This window comes from Anthonomus grandis, chromosome 4 (genome assembly GCF_022605725.1).
Source record: "Anthonomus grandis grandis chromosome 4, icAntGran1.3, whole genome shotgun sequence".
NCBI classification, from domain to species: Eukaryota; Metazoa; Arthropoda; class Insecta; order Coleoptera; family Curculionidae; genus Anthonomus; species Anthonomus grandis.
This window is the reverse complement of record NC_065549.1, coordinates 4,863,088-4,887,470: the sequence shown is the minus strand read 5'-3', so window position 1 is coordinate 4,887,470 and position 24,383 is coordinate 4,863,088. Positions and strand designations below refer to the sequence as shown.

General features: G+C 33.5%; 1 protein-coding gene across 2 annotated transcripts in view; it reads left to right on the top strand.

Annotated features, from left to right (window-relative positions):
• The window catches only part of LOC126734841 (uncharacterized), a 61,006-nt gene extending 39,846 nt beyond the window's left edge, over positions 1-21,160 (top strand). For both annotated transcript variants that reach the window (XM_050438617.1, XM_050438618.1), the window contains exons 6-12: positions 1,185-1,318; positions 9,735-9,871; positions 12,965-13,119; positions 14,074-14,152; positions 17,538-17,700; positions 20,242-20,416; positions 20,486-21,160. In XM_050438617.1, the coding sequence (XP_050294574.1) occupies positions 1,185-1,318; positions 9,735-9,871; positions 12,965-13,119; positions 14,074-14,152; positions 17,538-17,700; positions 20,242-20,416; positions 20,486-20,688 (1,046 nt within the window). In that variant the 3' untranslated portion in view covers positions 20,689-21,160. The remainder of the gene's footprint in view (positions 1-1,184; positions 1,319-9,734; positions 9,872-12,964; positions 13,120-14,073; positions 14,153-17,537; positions 17,701-20,241; positions 20,417-20,485) is intronic.
• Positions 21,161-24,383: the final 3,223 nt, after the last annotated feature.

Sequence of the window (24,383 nt, the reverse complement as noted above, 5' to 3'; positions counted from 1 at the left end):
GTCCAGAGACCAGATACAAGATCTTTATATCTATAAATTCCTGGGAGCTTCTTCTAATAAATCCAAAAGGCCTTAGCAAGAGCAGGCCTAAACAATACGCTGAAGGTTTCTATCCAAACTAAATTGTTTATTCTTGTCATCAAGAGGGATTCTGTAACCTATCAACACCAGTCAAATAAGTTATCCAGATTAAAATTTTTCACAGTCGTGGAATGATTTGATAATACATCTTAGCTTCAGATCATCTGCAGAAAGCAGGTAATTAAATACATTCATCACTAATATAATTGAGGAATAATTTCTAGTACACCTGAATTTCCATTATCACAAAGAAATTTCAAAAATCGTTGAGTTACTCGAATTGCAGAAAAATCTCGACCTAAGCACACAAGCTTATGGATTGCTCTCTTACAACTATCATAGTGTTTGAGTTTTTTTACCAACTTTCATGGTTATTTAAATTAGAAAAACCCAACAGGCACAAAAACTGACAAAAATTAGAAACTCCTACTTATTTTACAAGGAACTCCTAGTTATTTTCGTTTATGTGCATCTGAGGGTTAAGTTTTATGAATGATAGTGATGAAATACTGTTTCTTGCGTCTAGTGAGTCCAATTATATCAAAAAAGCAGCATTTCAAGGCGATTCAGGTCAAAAGTGAGAAATAAAATGCGGAGAGAGACAAAATAAGGGACTTCAGGGTCATTTTTCAGTAAGAAAACTCATCTGAGGCCCAAGATTCATGAACGATCTCTCTCAATTATTTGGGGCTTGATGGTAAATTTTCCTTTTAAGTCTGGCCCCACTTAATAACTGTTTTATTAAGCACCCTAAATACCTAATTCTTATATTAATAAGCCATAATATTTTTTTCACTTTATATTTTGTATTTTAACGTCACGCTTAGTAACCGATTTCAGGTATTAAAACGTATTTCTTTCTTGTTCATTCGTTTTATTATATTTCTTTTCTTTCTCTGCTATTTGCTTCACATGTCGTTTGTTTTTGCCTAATTGCATCTGCTTAACTACAGGTAAATCGTCTTCTCTCCTTCTAAACAAATTGGCAAAATTGTCTCTAAAAAATAATACTTATATATTGACTAATGGAAGAGAGGCAATCTGTACGCTTTTTATTGTCTGATGATGATCAAATCTAAACCGAAACGTTGTCTTTTTTTTAGGTTACGCCTACGATCCGGACTGCATGTACATCAACGGTTCCGGCCGCGACAACTACGAATTCTTCATCCAACTGAACAGATGCGGAACTCTCGGCAAGAATACGCATAACGAGGATAATAGAAAATCGCCAACTGTAAGTGGCACCCAGTAAAAGTCTTTTTTTTCCTCTTCTTCTTCTTTTTCGTTTTCTTAATAACCGTCGGTAATAAACCAAATAATTACCGTTGTGATAACAAGCGACAGATAAATGACCAACTACTCTTATTACCATATACCGGGTGGCACAGCAACTGGAAATATTATACTGGCCATGACCCATGACATTTTTCTGTTGACTAGTGATAAGCAAAGCAACATCCACGTAAGACATGTGTTTTAGGCTGTCATAGTCACAAGTTGACGTTTACTTGACAAGTGATTTTTTTTGATGATCACTTTTTTAATCTCACTGGCGTTTGTTTGCCAAGGATGAATGATAAAAAGGTTCAATTTGCAACACAAAAAATCTATAGCCTGTTTCAACTGCTGAACTCAACACATTTCCAATTATTTTCTGTAAAGCACGTTTCGCAATCATACACTGCGTATGTTTATATACGAGAGTGTTGTAATAAGTAGTAACGCGTGTGCTCATCATATTAACCAATTAAAACATGATGCACACTTTTAATTTTAAATGCTATAAAAATGACTTTCCGAATTTGCTTTTCCGTTTTTCATTCTAGCTGTTTGAATCGTATATGTGGAACAACCAAGTTAGAAGAACATAGAATTTATTGTTCCGAGTCTTGTCGCAACGGAATGCTTGAAGCCGAGAAAAAGGAAGAATTTTTAAGAGGCCAAATTACTAATATTGAAAAAGAACTAGAAAATAGGAAATTTGACATAGTCAGTCAAGTGTTTGAAGAGGAAGTCTCTCTTGCAGAGGAAAAATTTCAATCAATTCACCGGTTAAATGCATAGATTCTTCTAAAGCTGATATTGAAGAAGTAAATAAGAACCACGAGAAGCTACATAAAGAATTAGATTCTCTTAATGAATTAAAAAGTAGGCAACTAAATGATCTAGATGAGCTTACTCGTCTAAACAAAAGCATGATTGTAACAATTGCAACTTTGGAAAGAGGTAACGAAGTTTCTAAAAAGGAAGTTAAATCATTAAAATCATTAATCTATTACTGACTGGAAACTGAAGCAAAGGATGTCTGGTAAAGAGATGAGCGGTCAAAAGCCAAAGCAAGCAAAAAATGCATCCTTAACCATAGATCCCGAGATGTACTACTAAACCTTCGACATACGTGCCACCATCTGATTCGACAACATCTTCTGTTGTTTGGTCACAAGTATTCAGGCAGGAGACGTCTCTTAATTATCGGAAACTAAGTGCGTGGTTACCTATCACTTTTTAAAAGATTCACTCATGGTAATTTCGATATTAACTGTCAAAAGGTTGGTGCCACATTTTTGGTAGATCTTTTCGATAAAGGGCATGTGTCCTGCCCTAATTTTGATAAAAAAAGATTTTGTCTTTCTTTTGGCTGAAAAGTCTTTTTGAGTACTGCACCAACATAATTGTTATTAAACCCTTCTTTGGTCCGACCAGACCGATGGTAAATAGGGCAACAGCTTATCAGAACTTTGAGTTAACCAAATACATTGATAAATCAAATTATGCGCAATTCTTTCCACTTATGTATTGTTTAGGCTTTGCCAAGGATTACATTGTGGAATGTTTATTTGGTCAATGGCTACATTTTCCTTGACAAATGTCAATCTCTTTCTTTGATCATCGAGAGATCCGTCATCACTCTTTTGAGCTTTAAGTCTATTATACGCGAACTAAAACTAATTAAATTTGCTTGTCTGTTTATTCCTGTGACTACGACATTATTATTTTAACGAAGACCTGGTGACGAGGATTTTTTTGTCATCGGAGATCTGAGCGCTGATTCTATTTCATTCCGATGTCGAATTTCAAATCGACGGTGTCATGACAATGGCATTTTTTAGCGATTCTCAATAATTTCGATTTTAGTTATATCCAGGGATATTCAGTCAATAAACTTGGTATAGCATATACAGTGACCGCCTAAAGTTCCGCATAAATTCGATAAAAATTAGAGACAAGATTTTTGAGAAAACGCTCGGACCCGTCATATTATTATTTCACATAAATTTTTGTATACAGGGTGGAACAAAAAAGATATGACGTCATTGGTCATTTTTTTAAATGGAATGCTATATTTTTTATTGCATTTATGAAATACAGGCGAAATTCCAAGCAAGTTTTGTATAACACACCTTATCTCAAAACTCAACTGTTTCAGAAATATTTACATTTAACCAACAAGAAAGCAAGTAAGTACGTCTATTTACAAATTAAGATAAAATGGAGGATAAAATGTTATAAACTGTGAAAACTCTTATTAATGTATCAAGTTTTCAAACTGATCCCCATTTACTTCTTGGCAGAAAGCAAGACGTTTTAGAAACTCATGTAAAACACTATTAATTATTTCGGATAATATACGTCTAATTTCATATCTAGTTCCATTTTTCAAATCTCCTACGTTGTTTGGCTTCTCAATATAAACTTTACTTTTCAGGTACCCCCATAAAAAATAGTCGCAGGGATTTAGGTCTGGTGACCTGGCCGGCCACTCTATTGGCCCTCTTCGTCCTATCCATCTTCCTGGGAACACTGTCTGGTCTTGTTCGTCTGGGTATAGGGCAGCCAAAGCAGGGATAAGATATTCTTGAAAAAAATTCAAATAGCGTTGTCCTGTTAAGTTTTCTTCGAAAAAGTATGGCCCTATTACATTATTTTCCACGATACGAGCCCAACCATTAATAGATTTACGGTACTGTGTATGAGCCTTAGTTGCCCAGTGTGGATTTGACACTGACCATTACCGACAATTTTGCCGATTTACGACACTGTTTAAACAAAAAGTTGCTTCATCCGAAAACAAAACTCGTAACACAAAATGACGGTTATTATTGCAAATGTTCATCATTTGCTCGCAAAATTGGTTTCTTCGATCAGGATCGTTCTCGTGTATTAGTTTAGATTTAATTCGTGTATTAGTCTAATTTTACAAAGGTGGTATTCATTTGCTTTTAAGATGCGTCTTACTAACGTTCCGGCTATATTATTATCAACTGAAATTTGTGAAGTTGCATTCTTTGGATTTTCTTCGACGGAGAGCAGAACGTTTAATTTTGTTTCTTCAGAAATTTTTGGACGACCTGATCTTGGAAAATCCCTAACATGACCTGAAGTTATGAATTTGTGCTCTATTCTACTAACTGTTGACTGAGAAATAGGATGGTTTGGGTATTTGGCATTAAACAGTTCAGTTACTTCTTTTTGCGTGCGCACTAGATCCATGTACCTTAGCATCATCAAAATTTCAATTCGTTGAGTTTCCGTTAAATTAGCCATAATTTATTCTGATAAAAACTATTAATTTTTGAACTGACAGTGACATTCGAAAATGAAGATTCTGTGCAACTATGGAAATAGAAACAATTGGCAGTGTTTATAACATTATTTTTATCTTCAATTTTACCTTAATTTGTAAATAGACGTACTTATTTGTTTTCTTGTTATTTAAATGTAAATATTTCTGAAACTGCTGAGTTTTGAGATAAGGTGTGTTATACAAAACTTGCTTGGAATTTCGCTTATATTTCATAAATGCAATAAAAAATATAGCATTCCATTTAAAAAAATGACCGATGACGTCATATCTTTTTTTTTGTTCCATCCTGTACACAAAAGTTTATGTGGAATAAACTAAATGTAATTAAAGCAGAAACTATAGATATGGATATGGTCATCGGTTTATTGATAGATCGACTACCTTTAGGGCCTTTAAAAACTTTAACAGAGAGTTATTTGATCTGAAAATGCATCATACCGATTTTGTTGAAAGGGGATATTAACAATATACTGAACTATTTCAATAAATCGTTGAGGTCCAAAAGAACTAGAAACAATAGATTTAAAAAAAAAATTTCTTTTGCTATTAAGAGTGAAAAGAAAGCCTGCATGAACTCAAAATTAACTAAAACAAATAGGAACTATAAAATGGGCTTTTATTAATAACTGTAATATACATTAAAGAACCTGTGAAATTCCTAGCCACTTAAAAGATGTACAACAAACCAGCAATCACTTCTCTACTGTAAGTCTGCTACCTGTAAAAACAGATAATAATTATACAGACCAAATAGGTTCCATGACTCCGAATTTTAGACTTAGGAACGTTACCGAATATTACATATATATCGTAGAATTAAGTCGCATTATGCTGGTATCGATACTATAGGGTATAGTATGTTGCTGTATAGCATAGGTCATCTTGTGAGGTCACGGGCTAGACTGTTTGACATGTCGTTGCTAGAAGGCGTCTTTCTTAATGTGTAGAAGCCTTCTATTCTCAAGCCTTTACCTCAAGGGTCGCGACTCTTGAGACTAATTTGTCTCTTACTAATACTTGCAAAGATGCTTGAGTATGATCTTGGTATGCGATATGATTATAGAGTTCTTCGCTAAAGGAATCATCTTATCCTCTGTGCAGTCTGTATTTAGAAGAGGCCAACAACGCTCTGCAACGTTTAAAATAAATTATTCACTCATATAGTGATTTTTGATTTTCTTTGACTATAGCAAAGCGTTTGACTACAGCTATCTATTTCAAAGAACACAGGTTATTGAGATGAACTGTGTCAGGTCTATGCCGGTCATTGTGATTCTGGGTGTGGTCGTAATTGGGACCCGTGTTATTTTTAATATAAGCGACTAAATTTCCAACACAAGTAAAGTACATATGGCTCTGTCCATCTCTATGCTGATTTGTGTTTCCACCGAAGGAATCCAGTGAATGGATGCAGAGAATTAACGATGATTTATCAGTCCAATTTTTCTATTAAAATAACCATTAAATCATTAAATTATTTAAGGAATGGAAACACTCGAGCAAATGAGATGGATGATGTTGTTGGGGAGACTACTGTATTTTACGCAGATAATATCACTATCATATTTGGTCACGAAAACTTGAAGATATTCAGAGAAAGAGTTGAGTCATTATTTGAGTCTGTTGGTGCATACCTTCAGGCTAACAACCTGCTTTTAAATGTATCCAAATCTCAGTGCGTACCCCTTTTGTGGCGTAACGCTTTGTTCGGCCGTACATTTTTAGAGTCACTTGTTTCACGCGGCTTCTTTCGATGAGAAACTAAATTAAGTTTATTTTAAACCCGCAGTAGTGCCCTACTTTGATCAAGTTTTTGGTAAAGCTATGATAATTTAACAATTTAGTAGAGTAAAAGTGCAGAAAATGATCATTTTTAGGTCTTTTTCTGTAAATCAGACTCATGTATCTTAACTCACCTCATCAGGACGTAACTAATAACCCTCCGAAAAAAATATATTCATCATTTAATCAAGTTTTAGACACGATTATCACCATAAAGTATCCTCTTAACGTAAAGCCTCAGAGCATTTCCGTGTCTCCATCTAATAGAGACAACACTCTTTCCCTTTTAAAATTTTCAGGGATTTCGCCTAAATGCCGGCTCAATTCGAAATCCTATATTATTTATTCCCCCTTATTCAGAGGAAACCTTCAGACATTTTTATGCCCAAACGAGTTCCTACTTTTAAAAACGAAGTTAAATCAGCAGATTCTCGTGTGGAGTTCGCACATTACCCGGGTAACCAACAGACCAATTTGGGTCTAAATTACATTACTGTTTATCGGTCAGTTTAATCGAAATTACAAGTGTTTTGGGCGCAATTGGGATTTCATGCATAACTAAGCTAATGTGGCTCGGTTTTAATTCACCGTCCACCATCTTTTAATATAGATAATTTTGTTGACTGGTTGGAGGAAATGTTTGGTTTAAATGCGCTTTTCTGTGACCAGGTGAAGTTTATGGGTTATTGCAGTATTGATTTTTTAAAGTAAAATACAGATAAAATTAAACCTGATACAACAAAAGTGATGAAATGACCTCAACTGCCTGAAAATAATTATTAATTTAATTTGTCCAGGCAGTTGTAACGGAAAATGAAATTTTCACGAAGCATTAGCAAGGTTTTCCGGTTTATCACTTTAGTTTTTTTTGTTTTAATTTTTGGGTTCAATAGGATATTAACTGGGTTTAGGTAAAATACGAGAAAAAGCGGATGAAATTTTATTTGCCTCCAAACGTGCCAAACTACAAATTCCTGCTAAAAAAAACACAAAATAGACTTAAAAAAATATATTTTCAGACGTTTGCAAAAATTCATAGTCTCAATGTTTGAATTTTCAGTCTTTTTAATTTTCAATACAGTTTAGTCTTTGAAAGAAAAATTGCAACAGAATAATGCAACTGCCTGGAAGAATTTTTTATTTTTTGGGTTATGCTCTTTGGAAATTTGAAAATCGAAGGAGTGATAATTTCAGTTTCAGTTATAATAACACAATTTCATCTATTGAAAAGGTTAAATATTTAGGTATTAATGTAAATAGCTAAATCGATATTAATGTAATATTGAGTCATTGAGGAATAAGAGATGTGGGAACTCGAAGTGAATGTTGTAAAAACGAAAGGCCTAAGTTTGGGAGCAAAATCTAATTTTAAAAATGGCCAAAGAATAAAAAACTTATTGAAAAGTTAGTAGGGGATTTCTTTTCTCCACAAATAAAATGCTAATCCTCTAATTTCAGGAGTGATGCATTTCGGCAAGTGTTCTTGCCATCATCAGACTTGAGTTACTTAACACAAATACTAAACAACAACAAGAACACTTGCCGAAATGCATCACTCCTGAAATTAGAGGATTAGCATTTTATTTGTGGAAAAAAGACTTTCCCTACTAACTTTTCTTTATATTGGCTCCACTTCAGAATAGACTTCTTCCTTAGAATAAAAAACTGCCAAAAGTACAAATATCTAAGCGTAAATATTACCAACGATGGAACTTTGACGATGACATTAAAGATAGGAATATCCAGGGAGAGAGCTGTGTTGATGCTAAACAATATTGTTTGGAACCAAAAGAATCACAAAAAATAACAAACATCGTATATACAAATGTCAGAAGAATCGTTATATACGGCATCGAGATATGGGCATTCAAAGAATAAAGAGCAAAGAAAACATGGAAGCGATGGAAATGGATTTTTGAAGGCATTAGTATGTCTAGTATCTATATTTGACCTAATAACCATCTTCTTAATGGCAAGAAGAGTAACTTTATGTTTGTTGGTTCCGAGATGACGATTAATAAAGTTTGCTTGAATAAGTTTACAATATTACACATAAACGATGTATTGGTTCCCTCTGTGGATCAGGCTCGTAATCTTAGAGTACTAAAACTGTCAAAAGTATACTTTAAACTAAAAAGTTGTTATTCCTTCAAGCCTTAGATTGCCTGCAAGTACTAAATTTAGGTTAATTGAATGCCCCATTTTATCACAGCTGAACGATTGCAATATAGTTTATTATAAATTACGTGACTTACAACATAAGGTACAGATAGCACAAAATAATGTTTTAAAATATGATCAGCGCTTGATTCTCTATTTTCCAGTATTTGTGAGTAGGGTATGCAAGCACGAATGTGCTCGCTATCTCTTTACAGCTAGACAAGACCTACATAATCTAAACCTCAAAATATTATAAGATTTGAAATTTCTCTGCACCGAACTACTAGATTTAGAAGTTGTTTTTCTTTTTTTGACTATGAAATTATTAAATACTGATCTGTTTCATTTAATAAACAATAACTCTGTTTCAATCTTTAGAACTAAATACAAATCTTTACTACTTGCCAGCGATCAGTAATTTTGTACTACATTTAAGTATAATTAATGTATTTTATAGAACAGACTTTTTAACATTATGATGTTTTAGGTAGTATGGAAGGACGCTCTGCGAATACTGTACCTGTTATGTACATATTTGTTGAATATTATATAATAAAAGTTATTATTACACGCATAGCACCAAGCAAGATCCGTGTCGAATGCCATGACGTGTGTTTTAGACTGTGATGGTCACAAGTTGACATTTTCTTAACAAGTGACACAGAAGTGTCATGTTTGTCATTGTCATGGCTATCTAAACAATAATGATTAAAATGACGTTTGCTTGTCACTATTGTCAAGTTGTAAATCATCTAGTTGACCTTCTCACGGCATTAAAATAACTTTTATGCTTGTTAGTTCTTAAATTGCAAATATACCGGGGTGGCACTCTGTATACTGTTGTTCATCTTTTTTTTTTTTTTTTTAAAGACGTCAGTTGTGATTATAAATCGTACATACGCTCGGCTCGTTAGTCAGATATTCACTTCGCGTGCAGTTTTTCTTTTTATTGGCTGAAAAGCGATTAGTTTTAGGCCTGATTTACATAATGAATAGAGTTCTTTATGTTACGTTTACTAGGTCGCGGACGGGGAGAAATTACGCGCGATGATGCCGGAAGAAGAAATGATTTAATCACTGTGGAGATTGCGAATTGATTAATTTTTAATTTTCTTTTTTTTAGAAAAATTTCATGTGGAATACGGTGACCGTCCAGTACAACCCGTTGATCGAGGAGGAGTTCGATGAGCATTTCAAGGTCACTTGCGAGTATGGATACGATTTTTGGAAGACTGTCACTTTTCCCTTCTTGGATGTTGAGTAAGTGTGCTATGAAAATTAATAAGAAATACAGACTCTTATAAATGAATAAAGTCACAAAGTCAAACTTCCAGTAAAAGAGTTATTTCCGCTTCAACCGGTGTCAAAACTGTCAACATATTTTAATTTTGTTTTTCTCTCCTGTAAAGCAGATTCCAGAGATCCACCCTGTATACCTATAAAATATATACCTAAAAACTTTAAAGTAAAAATTAACTGGTTTTATAACAAAATCAAATAGCTGTCTTTGATTTATTTCCTATAACTGATTGACAATACTTTTGGCAACATATGGCAACACGACGAATCCTAAGCGGTGTTGCCTTATGTTGTTAAAATTGTCCTTTTTAAGTGTCAACAGTTTGTGTTAGATACTCGATATCCTAATCAATCTGAGACAGTTAATAAATTATATATTACAAGTTGATGTAGGTAATGACAAAAAATGGATTTTTGTCATAAATCAACTTTACACTTTTACCTTTCATCAAATTGGCAACGTCGACAATAAGAGCCTGTGATTCGTCAAAAAATGAATGCAACGTTGCCATGTACCCAGAACTTCTAAGATATTATAACTATTGCTATTTTCGTTGTTTTATTTTATTTTTGAAAATAAACCAACATTTAAATCTGATTAAAAATAAAATTCTGGCTTAGTTACTTTGGCAACGTCGAGCATATGATCGCTGTTAAACTTTGACAGAAGTCATTTACCGCCGTTACAAATCAAGTGGGCTATGAAAAAATCTGCATAAAAGCATAATGCAACGTTGCCAACGTGTTTATGGTTGAATAAAAAACTCATTGGACAGAAATTATGTGGGCTACAACTGAAATTGCGTGAAACAAATAAGGCGATGTTGTCAACTTACCTACAATTTGTGGGTTAGGAATTTTCTCCTGAATAATAACTGTTTATAAATAAAAGAGAAAATATTCAAAAAAAAAAGGCATAAAGGCAAATTTCTTATTCTGTCAACGTCAAACTTATTACAGAAAACCATTTATGTACACTCGTCGCAAGCGCAAATCAAGCACTCCGCGACAAAATATGCGACGTTGCCAACATGCCTAAAATGTTTAGAAAATTTCATTTAATTTTAAGCACACTTTATGTAGTCTCTTTTACTTTTCATTAAATTGGCAACGTCGCTAATAAGATCCATTGATTCTTCAAAACTTAAACTGTGAAGCTTTGACCGAAAAGAATGAATGCAACGTTGCCGATGTACCCAGAATTTCTAAAATATTTAACTTTTGTTATTTAGATTATTTTATTTTATTTTTGGAAATGAAGCCAAAAAAATTATAATGAATTATATTGATTGAAATAAAAAAATATATATATTTATATTTATTGAAAATTAAATTCTCGTTAAGTCACTTTGGCAACGTCGATCAACGTGGAATTCGAAAAAATGCGCGTAATAGCCTAATCCATTGTTGCCACAAGTTTATGGTTTCTCTGAAGTTACAAAAATGTTTATATATATTGTCATAATTCAAATTCCGAAAAAATGCAAATAAAACCCAAATTTCTTATTTCGTCAACTCGGCAACGTCGATCATTTTTGGATAAGTAACTCATTAGAGGCAAATCACGTGGGCTGCAACAGAGATTGTGTAAGAAAATAATGCGACGCTGCCAACTTACCTACAATTTGTGGCTAATCATAATTTTTTATCAATAAAATAGAACATCTCCGAAAAATACAACTAAAAAGCAAATTTCTTATTCTGTCAAGCTTATGACTGAAATAAGTTCGTGTATAGTCGTGGCACGTACAAATCAAGCACTTCGCGACAAAATATGCGACGTTGCCAATGTGCCTAAAATGCTTAGAAAATTTCATTACACTTTCATTTAACTTTATGTACTCTCTTGTACTTTTCATCAAATTGGCAACGTAGATAATAAGCACCAGTGATCCGTCAAAAATTTGAATGTCAAGCTTTGATAGAAAAGGATGAATGAAACGTTGCCGATGTATCCAAAATTTCTGAGATATTCCAACTATTGTCATTTGGATTATTTTCAAAAATGGAGCCAAAACAATATATAATGATTTATGTTGATTTCTATTGATTTATATTAATTAAAACAAAAAAAAATATTTATATTGATTGAAAATCAAATGATCGCTGTCACACTTTGAGAAATTTCATTCAAGGGAGTCACAAATCAAGTGGACAACTCGGCAACGTCGATCACTGTCAAATTTTTGGATAAGAAACTCATTGTACGCAAATCACGTGAGCTGCAACTAAAATTGCGTAAAAAAAAATGCGACGTTGTCAACTTACCTACAATTTGTGGGTTAAAAATTTTTTCCCTAATATTAATTGTTTATAAATCAAATAAAAGGAAAATATCTCATTCTGTCAAACTTATGACTGGAATTTGTGCCTAAAATGTCTAGAAAATTCCATTTTCCTTTAAGCATAATACTTCATATAATCTTTTTTACTTTTCATTCAATTGGCAATAGCGATAATAAGATTCAGCGATTTGTTAAAACTTCAACTGTCAAGCTTTGATAGAAAAAATAGATGCAACGTTGCCGACATACCCAGAATTTCTGAGATATTCCAACTATTATTCATAAAAATCATAAAACTCTGATTGACTGAAAATGAAATTCTCGTTGAGACACTTTGGCAACGTCGATCAAATGATCCCTATCTGACTTTGACGGAAATCATTTAACGCAGTCACAAATTAAGTATAATGCAACGTTGCCAACGTGCTTACAATTTCTATGAAGTTACAAAAATTTTTATATTATTATCATCCTAATTTTTTTATTTTTGCGTTTACACTAGGGCGAATCAAGTGTCAATAAATCAAAAACCCAAATTTAAATCATATTGCGACATTGCCAACTTACCTACAATTTCCAAAAAGCTCAAAAAGAAAAATGAAACTGAAAAGCGAATTTCTCATTTTGTCAAACTTTTGACAGAATCTCGTTCATGTCAAAGTCAAGCATTCTGCGATATAATATGCGAGGTTGCCGATGTGCCTAAAATCCTTAGACAATTTCAAATACTAAGCACAAAACATGTAATCTTATTCACTTTTTTGTATAGGGTGGCAACCGGAAATCCAGTAGTTTTCACCCTAACCCCACCGGAATGCTACATGGAAATCCGTTACGGATATGGTACAGGCGGCAACAGGGTAACTGGACCGGTAAGGGTCGGTGATCCCCTGACCCTTATTATTTACATGAGAAGCAAATACGGTAAGTCACTTTTACCACATTAAAGAACAGTTAAACGTAAATGCCCTCCCATTATTCCCTTGCTCGATGATTGGTAGCAATTTATAATAATTACATTAATTTCGAGTATAAAAACGAGAAACTATAACGCGTTTCTCCATTCATTTCTCTCTCTCTCTTTCTCTCTCGATTAATATTATTCATTATGATCGCGGCATGAATTGCGCCCCCTTAAGGCGATTTGCACATTAGGCACAAATTGGCGCACGAACATAATGCAAATGTTTAAAACGGAGTTTTACATAATTACATATCGCTCTCGATTCGCGAATTAACCGGGTATTATGAAATTGGGGCATTAGATATCAGCTTCGCGAGGCTAAGATGTATTATGATCGGAGCCTTATTGACTTTTGACTCGGTGATTACCAGGGGTTTTTTTGACCTTTTCGCTGTTTCCCATACTATTACCGCATCTATGTAGGACATTATTAAAATTTACTCTCAAAAGTAGACTACACTAGATGCATCGATTGAACTCACGAATTCTTAATCTTTATCTAGAGTGAACAATTCTTGTATATTTTTTTTTGTTTTATTAGTAGAAGTAGAGGTCATATAATATCTTTAATATCAGACATTCTGTTTGTTTGTATACACATCTGGTCAACTGAGAGCTCGAGTGCGGAAGTCACAAATCATGAGTACTGTGAAAACAGTTGACGTATGTCAGTGTGGCGCTGCCAATCAAACCTAAGAGCGACATGACAAGCACTATTAACAATTGTTTCTTGTCAGTCTGTCACTTGTCAAAAAGCCAACGGCAACAGTGCTTCCTTACTATATAATACCTTGTAGCAAGCTTTTGCAAAGCAAATCGAAATGCGAATTAAGCTGAGACATGATTTAATAGTCCTCTTTCTTACGATGATTAGACGAAGCCAAGTATAAAAACTTAAATAATTTGTTTTGCAGATGGTTTCGATATTGTCGTAAACGATTGCTATGCACATAACGGAGCCACGAAGAAAATTCAACTCATCGACGAATATGGGTAAGTACAAATTCATATTTTTGACGGTTAAAAAAACTTGGTGGGAAGAAGAAGAGGCTGAAGCGTCCATCCTCCATTTTGAATTTAACAAGCACGATCATAGATAAAGACATAAATAGCAGCACTTTTTTGAGGCACCTAGATACATCTATCGATAGGTCTAGAATAAAGTAATCGCTTACATCGTTTATTACTAAATGGTGCCTTATGCAAGAACATGCTATTTTAGGCGGGATTTTCAAATTGAAAGAACTCGTCCATTATCTCAAAGAGACTTACGTAACTAGAGAAAAAATGAAAACTCCAAGTCTCAGTCTCAAAATGTCTTTTTAATTATTCAGGTGACATGTTTCCTGAATAATTAAAAAGACATTTTGAGACTGAGACTTGAAGTTTTCATTTTTTTTTTTTTTTTTCTCTGGGATTTTCAAATATGTTTGCTAACCTCGCCGTAATACCGTTGATTTATTATTTAAAAACTGACATAATTCCCGAAAAAATATTTCATGAATTAAACAAAATGTATTAAAGTTACAAATGGAGAGTAATACTCGTCCATTTTTTAAATAATAATGGTTTGACTTTTGAAAATAATTGGGCCTATTGTAACTCCAGAATTTGTTCTATAAAGGTTTATAAATAGCAGTCAATAAAATAATATTCAGCTGTGTCTGTATTCTTTGCGATCGTTACAATTATAATCATATTTATCCTTCCTACTTTTTTATTCTACCAAACAAATTCTTCAAGGGGGTCTTAAAAGTCCTGGTATCAAATATGTAAAGTCTGATTTTGTAGGACTATCTACAGGTCTTGAAAATTTTAAAATATAATTCTTGAATTCTTGAGACATGAAGGAGTTTTTCCACAATATACCTATATACAAATTCCTTTTAACAGCACCTTTTCCAGAATCAGTATTGATGAGTGAACTACCATTTAGGGTATCAAGAAGTTTATCCAAGAACTCTATAAGATCTGCTGTATCTGTCCCTGATTTTTCCTTTCTCTATTTGTACAGTTGTCTCTAATTATAAGATTGAATTATTTTAATATTTCTATCAATAAATATACCTCAAAACCCAAATATCTACATTTATTGCAGCAGCAATTGCACAGAGTACAATTTTGTGAATTGTACAACATACATCTGTAATTTTCGGGATTAGTTTTAAGCTTTTTAAGTAAGGATCAAGCTGATAGGCTTTATATATACATATAATCTCATGTAGCTACTTTCTGGATGCTATTTTAATTAAAACTTACTTGTGATGTTGAGTCAGTTTTTTTCGTAGTATTACTTGACAAAATATAGTGAACAGGTTGTGTCCATTTATGCCTGATTCCTCGCAGCAACTGTAAAACCCAGGCAATCTTACCTGAGCATGATTTGCTACTTCTTGAGTCTGTCTAAACCCCTTTTTCTTTCGTGACAATTTGATTGTAGATATGGTTGAAAATTCATTTCAATCAATGAAAAAACTTGATCATGTTTGTACATGGACAGATTTGAATTCGATTAAGAGGCTTTAGAACTGTTTTTCTTGAGGGGTATATGTCTAAAGTTTTGACAAAAAATGGTACCCACAGCGAGTTTGCTTATACAAACTTCATGCTAGTATCTGATCTTCTAGTCTAGTGTGTACCGTTTACCCTTTGGTTTTCTGTAAGAATTTTCAATTTTACGTTCGAAAAATTTTGCCGGAATACGATCCATACTTAAAACAGATTTTCAGAGGATGTAAACTTTTCTGAAGCAGAGAGTCTTTGTTTGAACGGTAACCTACTTTTGTAATTTGTTTGACAAAGTAGGTTGCTTTTTTAAATTCTACTGCTCTTTTATAAAGGAACCTGGCTTTTGGAATTAGATGTTTTACTTGTGAAACGTGCACTTCAGAGAGTAATGTCTGTCGCCCTAATTTAAATTCAATATTTTCATTTTTCATTGTAATAATATGTTTAAAAAAGAATCTTAGTATGGAAACTCAAATGACATTAACACAGAAAATCAAAAAGATAGCTTGCGCAGAATAGTCATATATTAATATTTTAGGAAAATATTAATAAATTCTTCTTGATCCAACAATGAATGTATTTTCAGGTTTGCAAATTATCTTAAGTAGTTTCGAGGGACCTACATACAAAATTTTAATAAATGGTAAAATATAAATATACATCATAATATTTAAGAACCACCACAATTAGCAATTTTTCGACGCGACAACATAACAAATTGCAACGTAACGTTGCATTGTTACGTTGTCTCTATCAACCACGTTTTACTCCAATTTAAAAGAGATTTTTTTGGTTGTCTCAACGTTACGCAGTGACTGCTCGTTAACTTTTTAAACGTTTTTGCAACATCTACAAGCACTTTATTTATAAACGGAAGGCAGTTTACTGTACCACAAAATAAATAAGAAACATACATAAATATAAACCTCTGCATTGCTTTCTCCCGCCATTTCCATTAATTCTACATATTCCATATCAACTTCAGGTAAGTTGGTTGTAGGCATTTTTGCTTCCATTGCAACCTTTTTTTGCGTCTGTAGTAAGTTGCAGAATATTTATATTAAGTCTTAAACGAAAATAATAAATCTCAATAATTCCAAACAAATAATGAATTATAAAAATAAAAATGTAGATTAAGTAGGTTGTGTTGAATTGAAGATTTTTTCCTTCTTATTCTCTCTACCTTTGTTTTTCATCTTCTTTCTAAAATTCTTAACGTATCAAAAAGCCTCTGCAGCGAAAAATGCTCAATACAGACAATCAGGCAATGTAATACCCATTCGCTAACGATGAAGTAACGTTGTTCTTACTGGATTTTTGATTCGAAAAATTGTGCACGTCTGCACGTCGTTGTTTTAAGTGTAAATTACTACTTCTACCATCTATACTCTACAGTAAGAAAATACGTTGTAAAAACAGCAGGGGCAGTACATCGAAGCTTGGTCGAAAATAAACGTCGTTGTTGCACTGAAAACAACCTTGCAACAAGTGAGAATAAGAGTAATAACAACTTAGGTGACTACAAATTGTTACTTGGGACACACCTTTGGTTTCCTAAAGTTGCTTACCTGGTAAATTGAGTGAAGGCAAAACACTTTTTTAAGTATTTGATTGGGGTCAAAGTCTTGGAGCAGCAAATATAAGGAACAAAATCTCACATTTTTTGTAAATTTTCTCTGGTGTCATTTTTAATACCAATCGTTGGTTCCATGACAATGACAAACATGCACCAAAACAATGGCCATCTAGATGAGTTTTATTTGCCAAGCCACAGGGTCTCTGTCTAAAACGTCTTATCGTTTAAAGTATATGTTCTGCGAATCTGAACATTCCTTAACTGACTGAGCGTTTATATGTTATATTTTCTTAGGTGTCCCGTGGACGACAAACTCATATCGAGATTCCGCGGATCCTGGTCGGAAACGGGAGTTTTCGAGACCCAAGTGTTCGCTTACATGAAAACTTTCCGATTTACAGGCTCGCCCGCCCTGTATATCGAATGCGACGTCCGGATGTGTCATGGCAGATGCCCGGTAAGAAATATATTCCAGATATCTTCACTTAAAATACACGACTGGGCATTTTCTATCTTGGGTGTTTTCCGCACTCAAGACCCGAGGTGACCAGACGTGTGTATATATATTTCTCCAAGAAATGAATGCACCACTTTGAAATGTTAAAATATTTTATTAGCGTTAATAAATATTTCCATTATAATGTTATATTTTGCAAGCCCCTGGTATATGCTTTTCATAAACTCGGTATTTGTTGAGTGTGTTTATTGCTATAGTTTTTTTTTGCAACAAAACAGAAATATGCAAGTATTATTACTCGAATACTGTTTATTTATTGATAACTTTTATTTGTGTTTATTATGGAGTGTCAATCGCGTAATTTAACCTGCGATGAATGTGCCCAAGCAGGGATACTGACGAAAAAGGTTGGAGTTACCGAAGAATTGGCCGTAGATTTAATGTGTCATCTCACGGATGTTAGAAAGATTCCTCGAAACAAGGAATCAAACTCGCAGACCAGGACAAGGACGAAACTGGGTAACTACCCCTAATTAAGATCACTTTTTAAGAATTCCTGCTCTTCGACAACGTTTTGTAACACATCGAAGTCTACAAATTCACCTTCGAGACGTACATGCTATACAAATTAGTACTGAAACTGTTCGCCAGCGACTTAGGGAATACAATTTAACACCTAGAAACGCCGCCCTGCAGAGCATCGGCTACGTTTTTCCAGAGAACACGTTAATTCGAAAATCAAATCAACACTTTTATTATCCAAAAAAATAGACATAAAGTGTATGGATTTCGTCACAGTTTTACATGTTATAATCTAGACCTAAAAAAAAATAATGCTAACTACCTAGATAACAAAAAATTTGAAAATATCCACTTATACTATATATTACAAAAAAAGTTAAAATAGTCAAAAGTAAAGTGACATTACACATCCAAAAAAAGGTGAAAAAAAAAAGAAAGCATTTACATCGTTAAAAAAGTTATAATACTTAACTGCCTAATCGACTAGATAGCTATCTATCTTTTTAGAAATAAGTAGCCTGCTATGAGGCATGGACAAGTCATTTCTAGAACGAGTTGGGTAATTATGAAAATTACAATTAATAGTAAAGGAGTTAAAATTAAAAAAAATATAAGCAAACTTCAAATATATACACACACGAGACCGTCAAAATTCTTTATTCCCTAAAAAGAGGTCTACAAGAAGTCATCGGTGATACTCCGGCAATACACCTAAGAATCTGTTTTTGGCTAATTAAAACTCGACGAGCATGCGACATACAGCTCCAGAGCTGAATACCGTAAAAAAAAACGTGAGTGTATAATAGCGTGGTATAGACAAATTAGTTGATTAATTTCCATTACCACCCTAAGGTTCCTAATGGCATAACATAAACTATCGAGCTTCATCGACAACTCAGCATAATGAGATTCCCAAGAAAGTGAATCATCCAATGTGAAGCCAAGAAACTGAACTGATTTTTGGCGTTCCAAACAATCGTTATCGTTGGTTACACATAAATTATTTATTTGACTATGACTTGCATGAAAAACCATGTAATTAGCATATTCTTTTTATTGTTCAAGTAAAGTTGATTTAAAATAAACCAATTGCTATAAGTTCCTCTAAGGCTTTTTCAGCAGATACATCAATTGTTTCCATGTTATGTCTTTGGACCAGCGCAGATGTATCAGCATACATGCTGATGACACTATGTGTTATTGCCAGAGGCAAGGGATTAATAAATAAAAGAAACAACACCGGGCCCAATACGCAACCCTGTAGAATCCCAATGTCCACTTTAAGGTTTTCAGACCGCTTGGTTGGTTAGAAGCTGACTGGGAACGAGTGGTATTTACTGATGAATCCCGATTTTATTTGTCCAATAATGACAGACGTATTCGTGTGTTGCGACGACCCAACGAGCGATGTGCTCAGTGTAACTTCTCACACAACACATTATTTGGTGGGGGATCCGTTATGGTGTGGGATGGTATTTCTTTAACCGCACGTACGGACCTAGTGATCATACAAAATGGAACTGTTACAGCTGAAAGGTACATATTGGAGTTCCTGGAGCAACTTGTGGCGATTAATAGCGACACCGATTTAACCAATCAACTTACAGGAAGTGGGAGAGAGGCTGATCCAGATTTGGAGAGAATTAGACCAAAATGAAATACGGCAATTAATTTTAAGTATAAACCGACCATGTAAGGCTGTTATACGTGGTACAGGTGGAAATAACTCGCTAGTAAATTTTTGCATATTTTTCTTAACATTACTTTTCTTAGAATTTTCAGTTTTATTTATTTCTTTTGTTGGACTTGAACCTGGATGATGGTTGACACATGGCTGTAATTACTAATAAAATGTAGAATAAATCTAGGGAAATTTCATCTTTTATTCTTTGCCTGTTTACAAAAAAAAATGATTTATTGAAGTGGTGCGTTCATTTCTCGGAGAAGTGTAAAATACAGGATGAGTCAAGGTTCAATTAAGGTCATTTTGACAAAAATCTACTTTTTCTACATTTCCAGAGTCAGGCTTGCCATTGGAGAAACATAAAAAACGTAAGAAAAAGACGCGCCATCGAGTCGGGCAACAGCAGTACGGCCGCCCCGATTCCTCTCTCGGAAAACGTGAATTTATTCAAATCCCTTACGGTTCTGCAAGAGGGAGAGACCGACCAAGAAACAAATGTCACTTATACAGGTAAACCCGTTCTATCAAACCATCGTTTAAATATATATAATTTCTTTACAATTTTTTTGTTTGGTTCAGATTTTAGGACAAATGACCCGAATAACATCTGCCTTAGATCGGGATGGTTCGCGGCCCTATTGGCTTTCGGATGCGGCGTGATGTGTCTCCTAAGCGGAGCCCTGTTGGCCACTTGTACGAAAATGCGGAAAATCAGCATCGATAAGGTCTTATCCGCCACCCAGTTTAACGGTTACATGAACCACCGCTCCAGTTTTAAATGATCGCCCGAGAACTTTGAAATATTTTTGCTGTGAACGAAGTACATGAGAGTTTTTGTATACCTGACTGATCTGTTAGTAGTTTAAGGGCTTTTTCATGTTTTTTTTGCATTATACTTTATATAGTTTTTAGATACGAGCACAGGTCTTACATACATGGAGAACATAAGCTTTATTATTAATTAAAAAACCTTCTCCTGTATGTTTGACATATATTGGTCCTAAATTTTTTTATTAAAAAAGAGCTTATATACAGGATGTCACGATTACCAAGATGAAACATGGGACGCTCTGTATATGTATGCACGAAATTTATGACCAATGTGAGGGATTTTTTTCGTAAAAATTGCTCTAATTTGTACATAAATAGTTTTCACGTTTGATAGACAATTAGTTGTTTGCTTAGCTATAGGAGTTTTTGCAACAATGGTACTGTAGTTTAATTTAATTAATAAAAGATATTTGTAAAAGAAAATTTAAGTTTTTTATTTTTTCAAGTCGTATGATTATTTTTATTTATTTATTACACATTACAAACACACAGAAGAATATAACAAATAAATACAAAATAATCCGGATGATAAGATTGTTTTCAGAAATATTTTTCAAGTTTATATGAAGAACCTACAAAGGATTAGAAGAGAGAGAATATCGCTCACACTGATATTAACGTAGCACTATTTCGTTTGCTTACAATAAAAAAATAAAATTGCGAGGCATTTGACATTATCTCAATTTTCTTCCAGGCTTTTAGAGACATATTCGAATTTATCGCAAGCTTTCGGATTCGTTCTTTTATTTTCCAGACATTTGAGATACCTTGACCTCTAGAAGTGAAGTTATGACTGAAGCGGTTTTTCCTCTGGACTTGACTCTTGGACACGATTTTCAAAAACACGGATAAAACAGCTTCTAATACATCGAGTTTAATGATTTTTTCAACGAAAGCTAGAAAACATTCCCAAGGAAACTTATAAGACAAAAATCAAGTCGATCTGAGTACTAGAAGTGAAGTTATTACTTAAGTAGTCTTTCCTCTGGCACTTCTGTAGAAAATTATAGAGGAATATGCATTCAAAGTGGAATTCCCAAACTATTTGAGTATCTCTTTATTCCAAAATGAAACAGTTATTGTTTTGGTATATTCAATGGAAAACAGCATGGGTTTATTAAAACCAGATCTACTAGTATTAATCTTTTATTATGCACAAGTTTCATTTTCAAGGAGATATTGACTCATGTGACAGAGGAGCGTCCGGATATTCTTCATTGCCCTCGTTCGGGTGAGGGCAATTGGATCATGGGAGTGTGATTGAAAAAAACTGCTGGTGCAAATTTCTCTTTCTCTACAATTTGGCATGTGGCATGTGCGTCCAGTGACAGAGATCAGGATAACGGGAAAATTGGCATTCAGATCAATTAATCAGTTATTTCCAATAGAAATGCACCACAAGGCAGTGGCAGTATAATATTTAATAAAATAGGCAAAATACGCTTTATTAAAAAAATTGCTAAGGAATTTTATATATAAGTTTTTCTCCCTTTTAATTAGACCTAATGGATCCTTATTTTTTATATTTCAATTTTATTAGAATACCGTATATAGTAGGTTTATAATGCTAGGCTCTCCCCTTATTGAATCATAAATTCAAATCTCCTTTCAAGAGAGGAATGGGTCAATATGGCATCCAAGAGTACATTTACATACATTAAAAAACTATTCCAATTTTATAAATTCCTCCATAGGACTAAAGCACAAAAACTAAAGGGCTTCGCTGTGCATCAGATAACAAAATGCTATTTTAAAAGAAAAATCAATATTTCAATACTTGAATAAAATATACAAAACCTAAACTCGATTAGTCATGAACCAACTCACTTATATAAATAGTCAAATAAAAGACACATCACCGGCAACTAACAATAAACAAAAGCAAAGCCGGTCCTAAAACATTACTTTTTCGTCTTTCTCACTCTATAACTGCGTTATTAATTTCGCACGTTTTTGTTTGCTACCCTGTTATCCAATACATATTCCCTGACTTATTTGTTTTTAACTTCCAAATTGAGAGATTGATAAATTCTAAATAGATGGAGTTATATTGGAGTTAGGATCTCGAAATGTATACTACTATTAGATCTAGTTAGAAAATTGTGATTTCTAATTTGATGATTCGTTCTTCCCTGATGATTAAATAATACGACAGATAAAATGTATAGCGTTTCAAAATCTACTATTGATGTTAATGTAAAAAGGCTCAGAAGGCAGGAACATTCCTGACTTATCATAGATAATCTTAATAAACAACTTGCAAACTTTTCATTTTATCATAATTTTATCATAATATTGTCACAACCACCTCCCCAGACACAGAGACTATAATGTAAAACCGATTCCACTAATGCTTGATATATTCGTTTGAGTGTTTTGATACTAAAAAAGCCTTTTAGCTGTTTAAATTTGTAAATATTACGCCTTAATGTCTTCGAAGTCCATGTCCCATCTGCGATGTTGGTCTATACATATATGTAGTCCAAGGACGATGTCATTAACTTTTGGTATTTTTAGGTTGCAATTACAGTTAATTTTATTATTACAAGAATGAACAGCAATACTGTTACAGAGAAAAAAAAACATAAATTTTGTTCTTACATATTCAAACTAAGCAAGTTAGAATTATATTTCCAGCAGCAATCTAGGGTTTGGTAAGATCAGAGGTATGTTTAGGAAAAAACGGTTAAACTCATCACGAGTTATACATATATTTAACACCTTTTCTGATCCCCTATGCTGCTCAAATTTGCTGTGCTACTTCTTAAATTTACCTTATAAAATTATGAGAGTAAATTGGTGCACCCTGCTGTTTACCTAGTTCTTGAAAATAGTGTATAAATTATCCCACATAAAGCTTTAACCAAATAACTGCAGTATTTGTGTTTTAGTAAAGGAAGTTAAACATGTCACAGAAATAAATTGAGTGTACTTATCATTGGCATTGTTACACAAAGAAGACCAAGTTTAGCCCTCTTACAACGATTGGTGTACAAACAACTTTCTCGGGCTTACAAAGACCTCAATATGTATCACCAGTGCTGTACAATCAACAGTTTTAACATCCCTGCAGCTAACTTATAGCATCGTAATTTAATTTTATTGATATTTTAAACTTCACTCAGTTCAATACAATACTCAATTCAAATGGTAGGTTAATAACCTTATTATATCTAATGGACCATGTTCTGTTGCTCAAGATGATTTTTCATTATTAAAAGTTGATAAATATCAACTGCAATGCAATGCAATTTTTCACACTATAATCAATTTGAACTCAATGAAAATGGACCTAAGACATTTAATTTTCGAAAGGCTAATTTTCCAATGCTATATAACGCAATGCTTTTAATTATGATGCACTCAGATCAGTTAATCAAACTTGCGATATCCCTTACGATATTTTAAACAGTATTTTTTTGAGCACAGTTCCATTGAAGATCGACAGGAAAAAAACGGTATCCTGAATGGTATACATCGGATATTATTGCATTAATTAGAAAAAAGGACGCAGCTTTTAAAAGATATAAAAAGTATGATTACAATCATTTTAAAGTCTTTAGAACAATATTTAAGAATCAAATAAATTTTGCGTATTAAGAATTTAATAAAAAAATCGATAATGACAGCTCACAGCTTTGGTCAG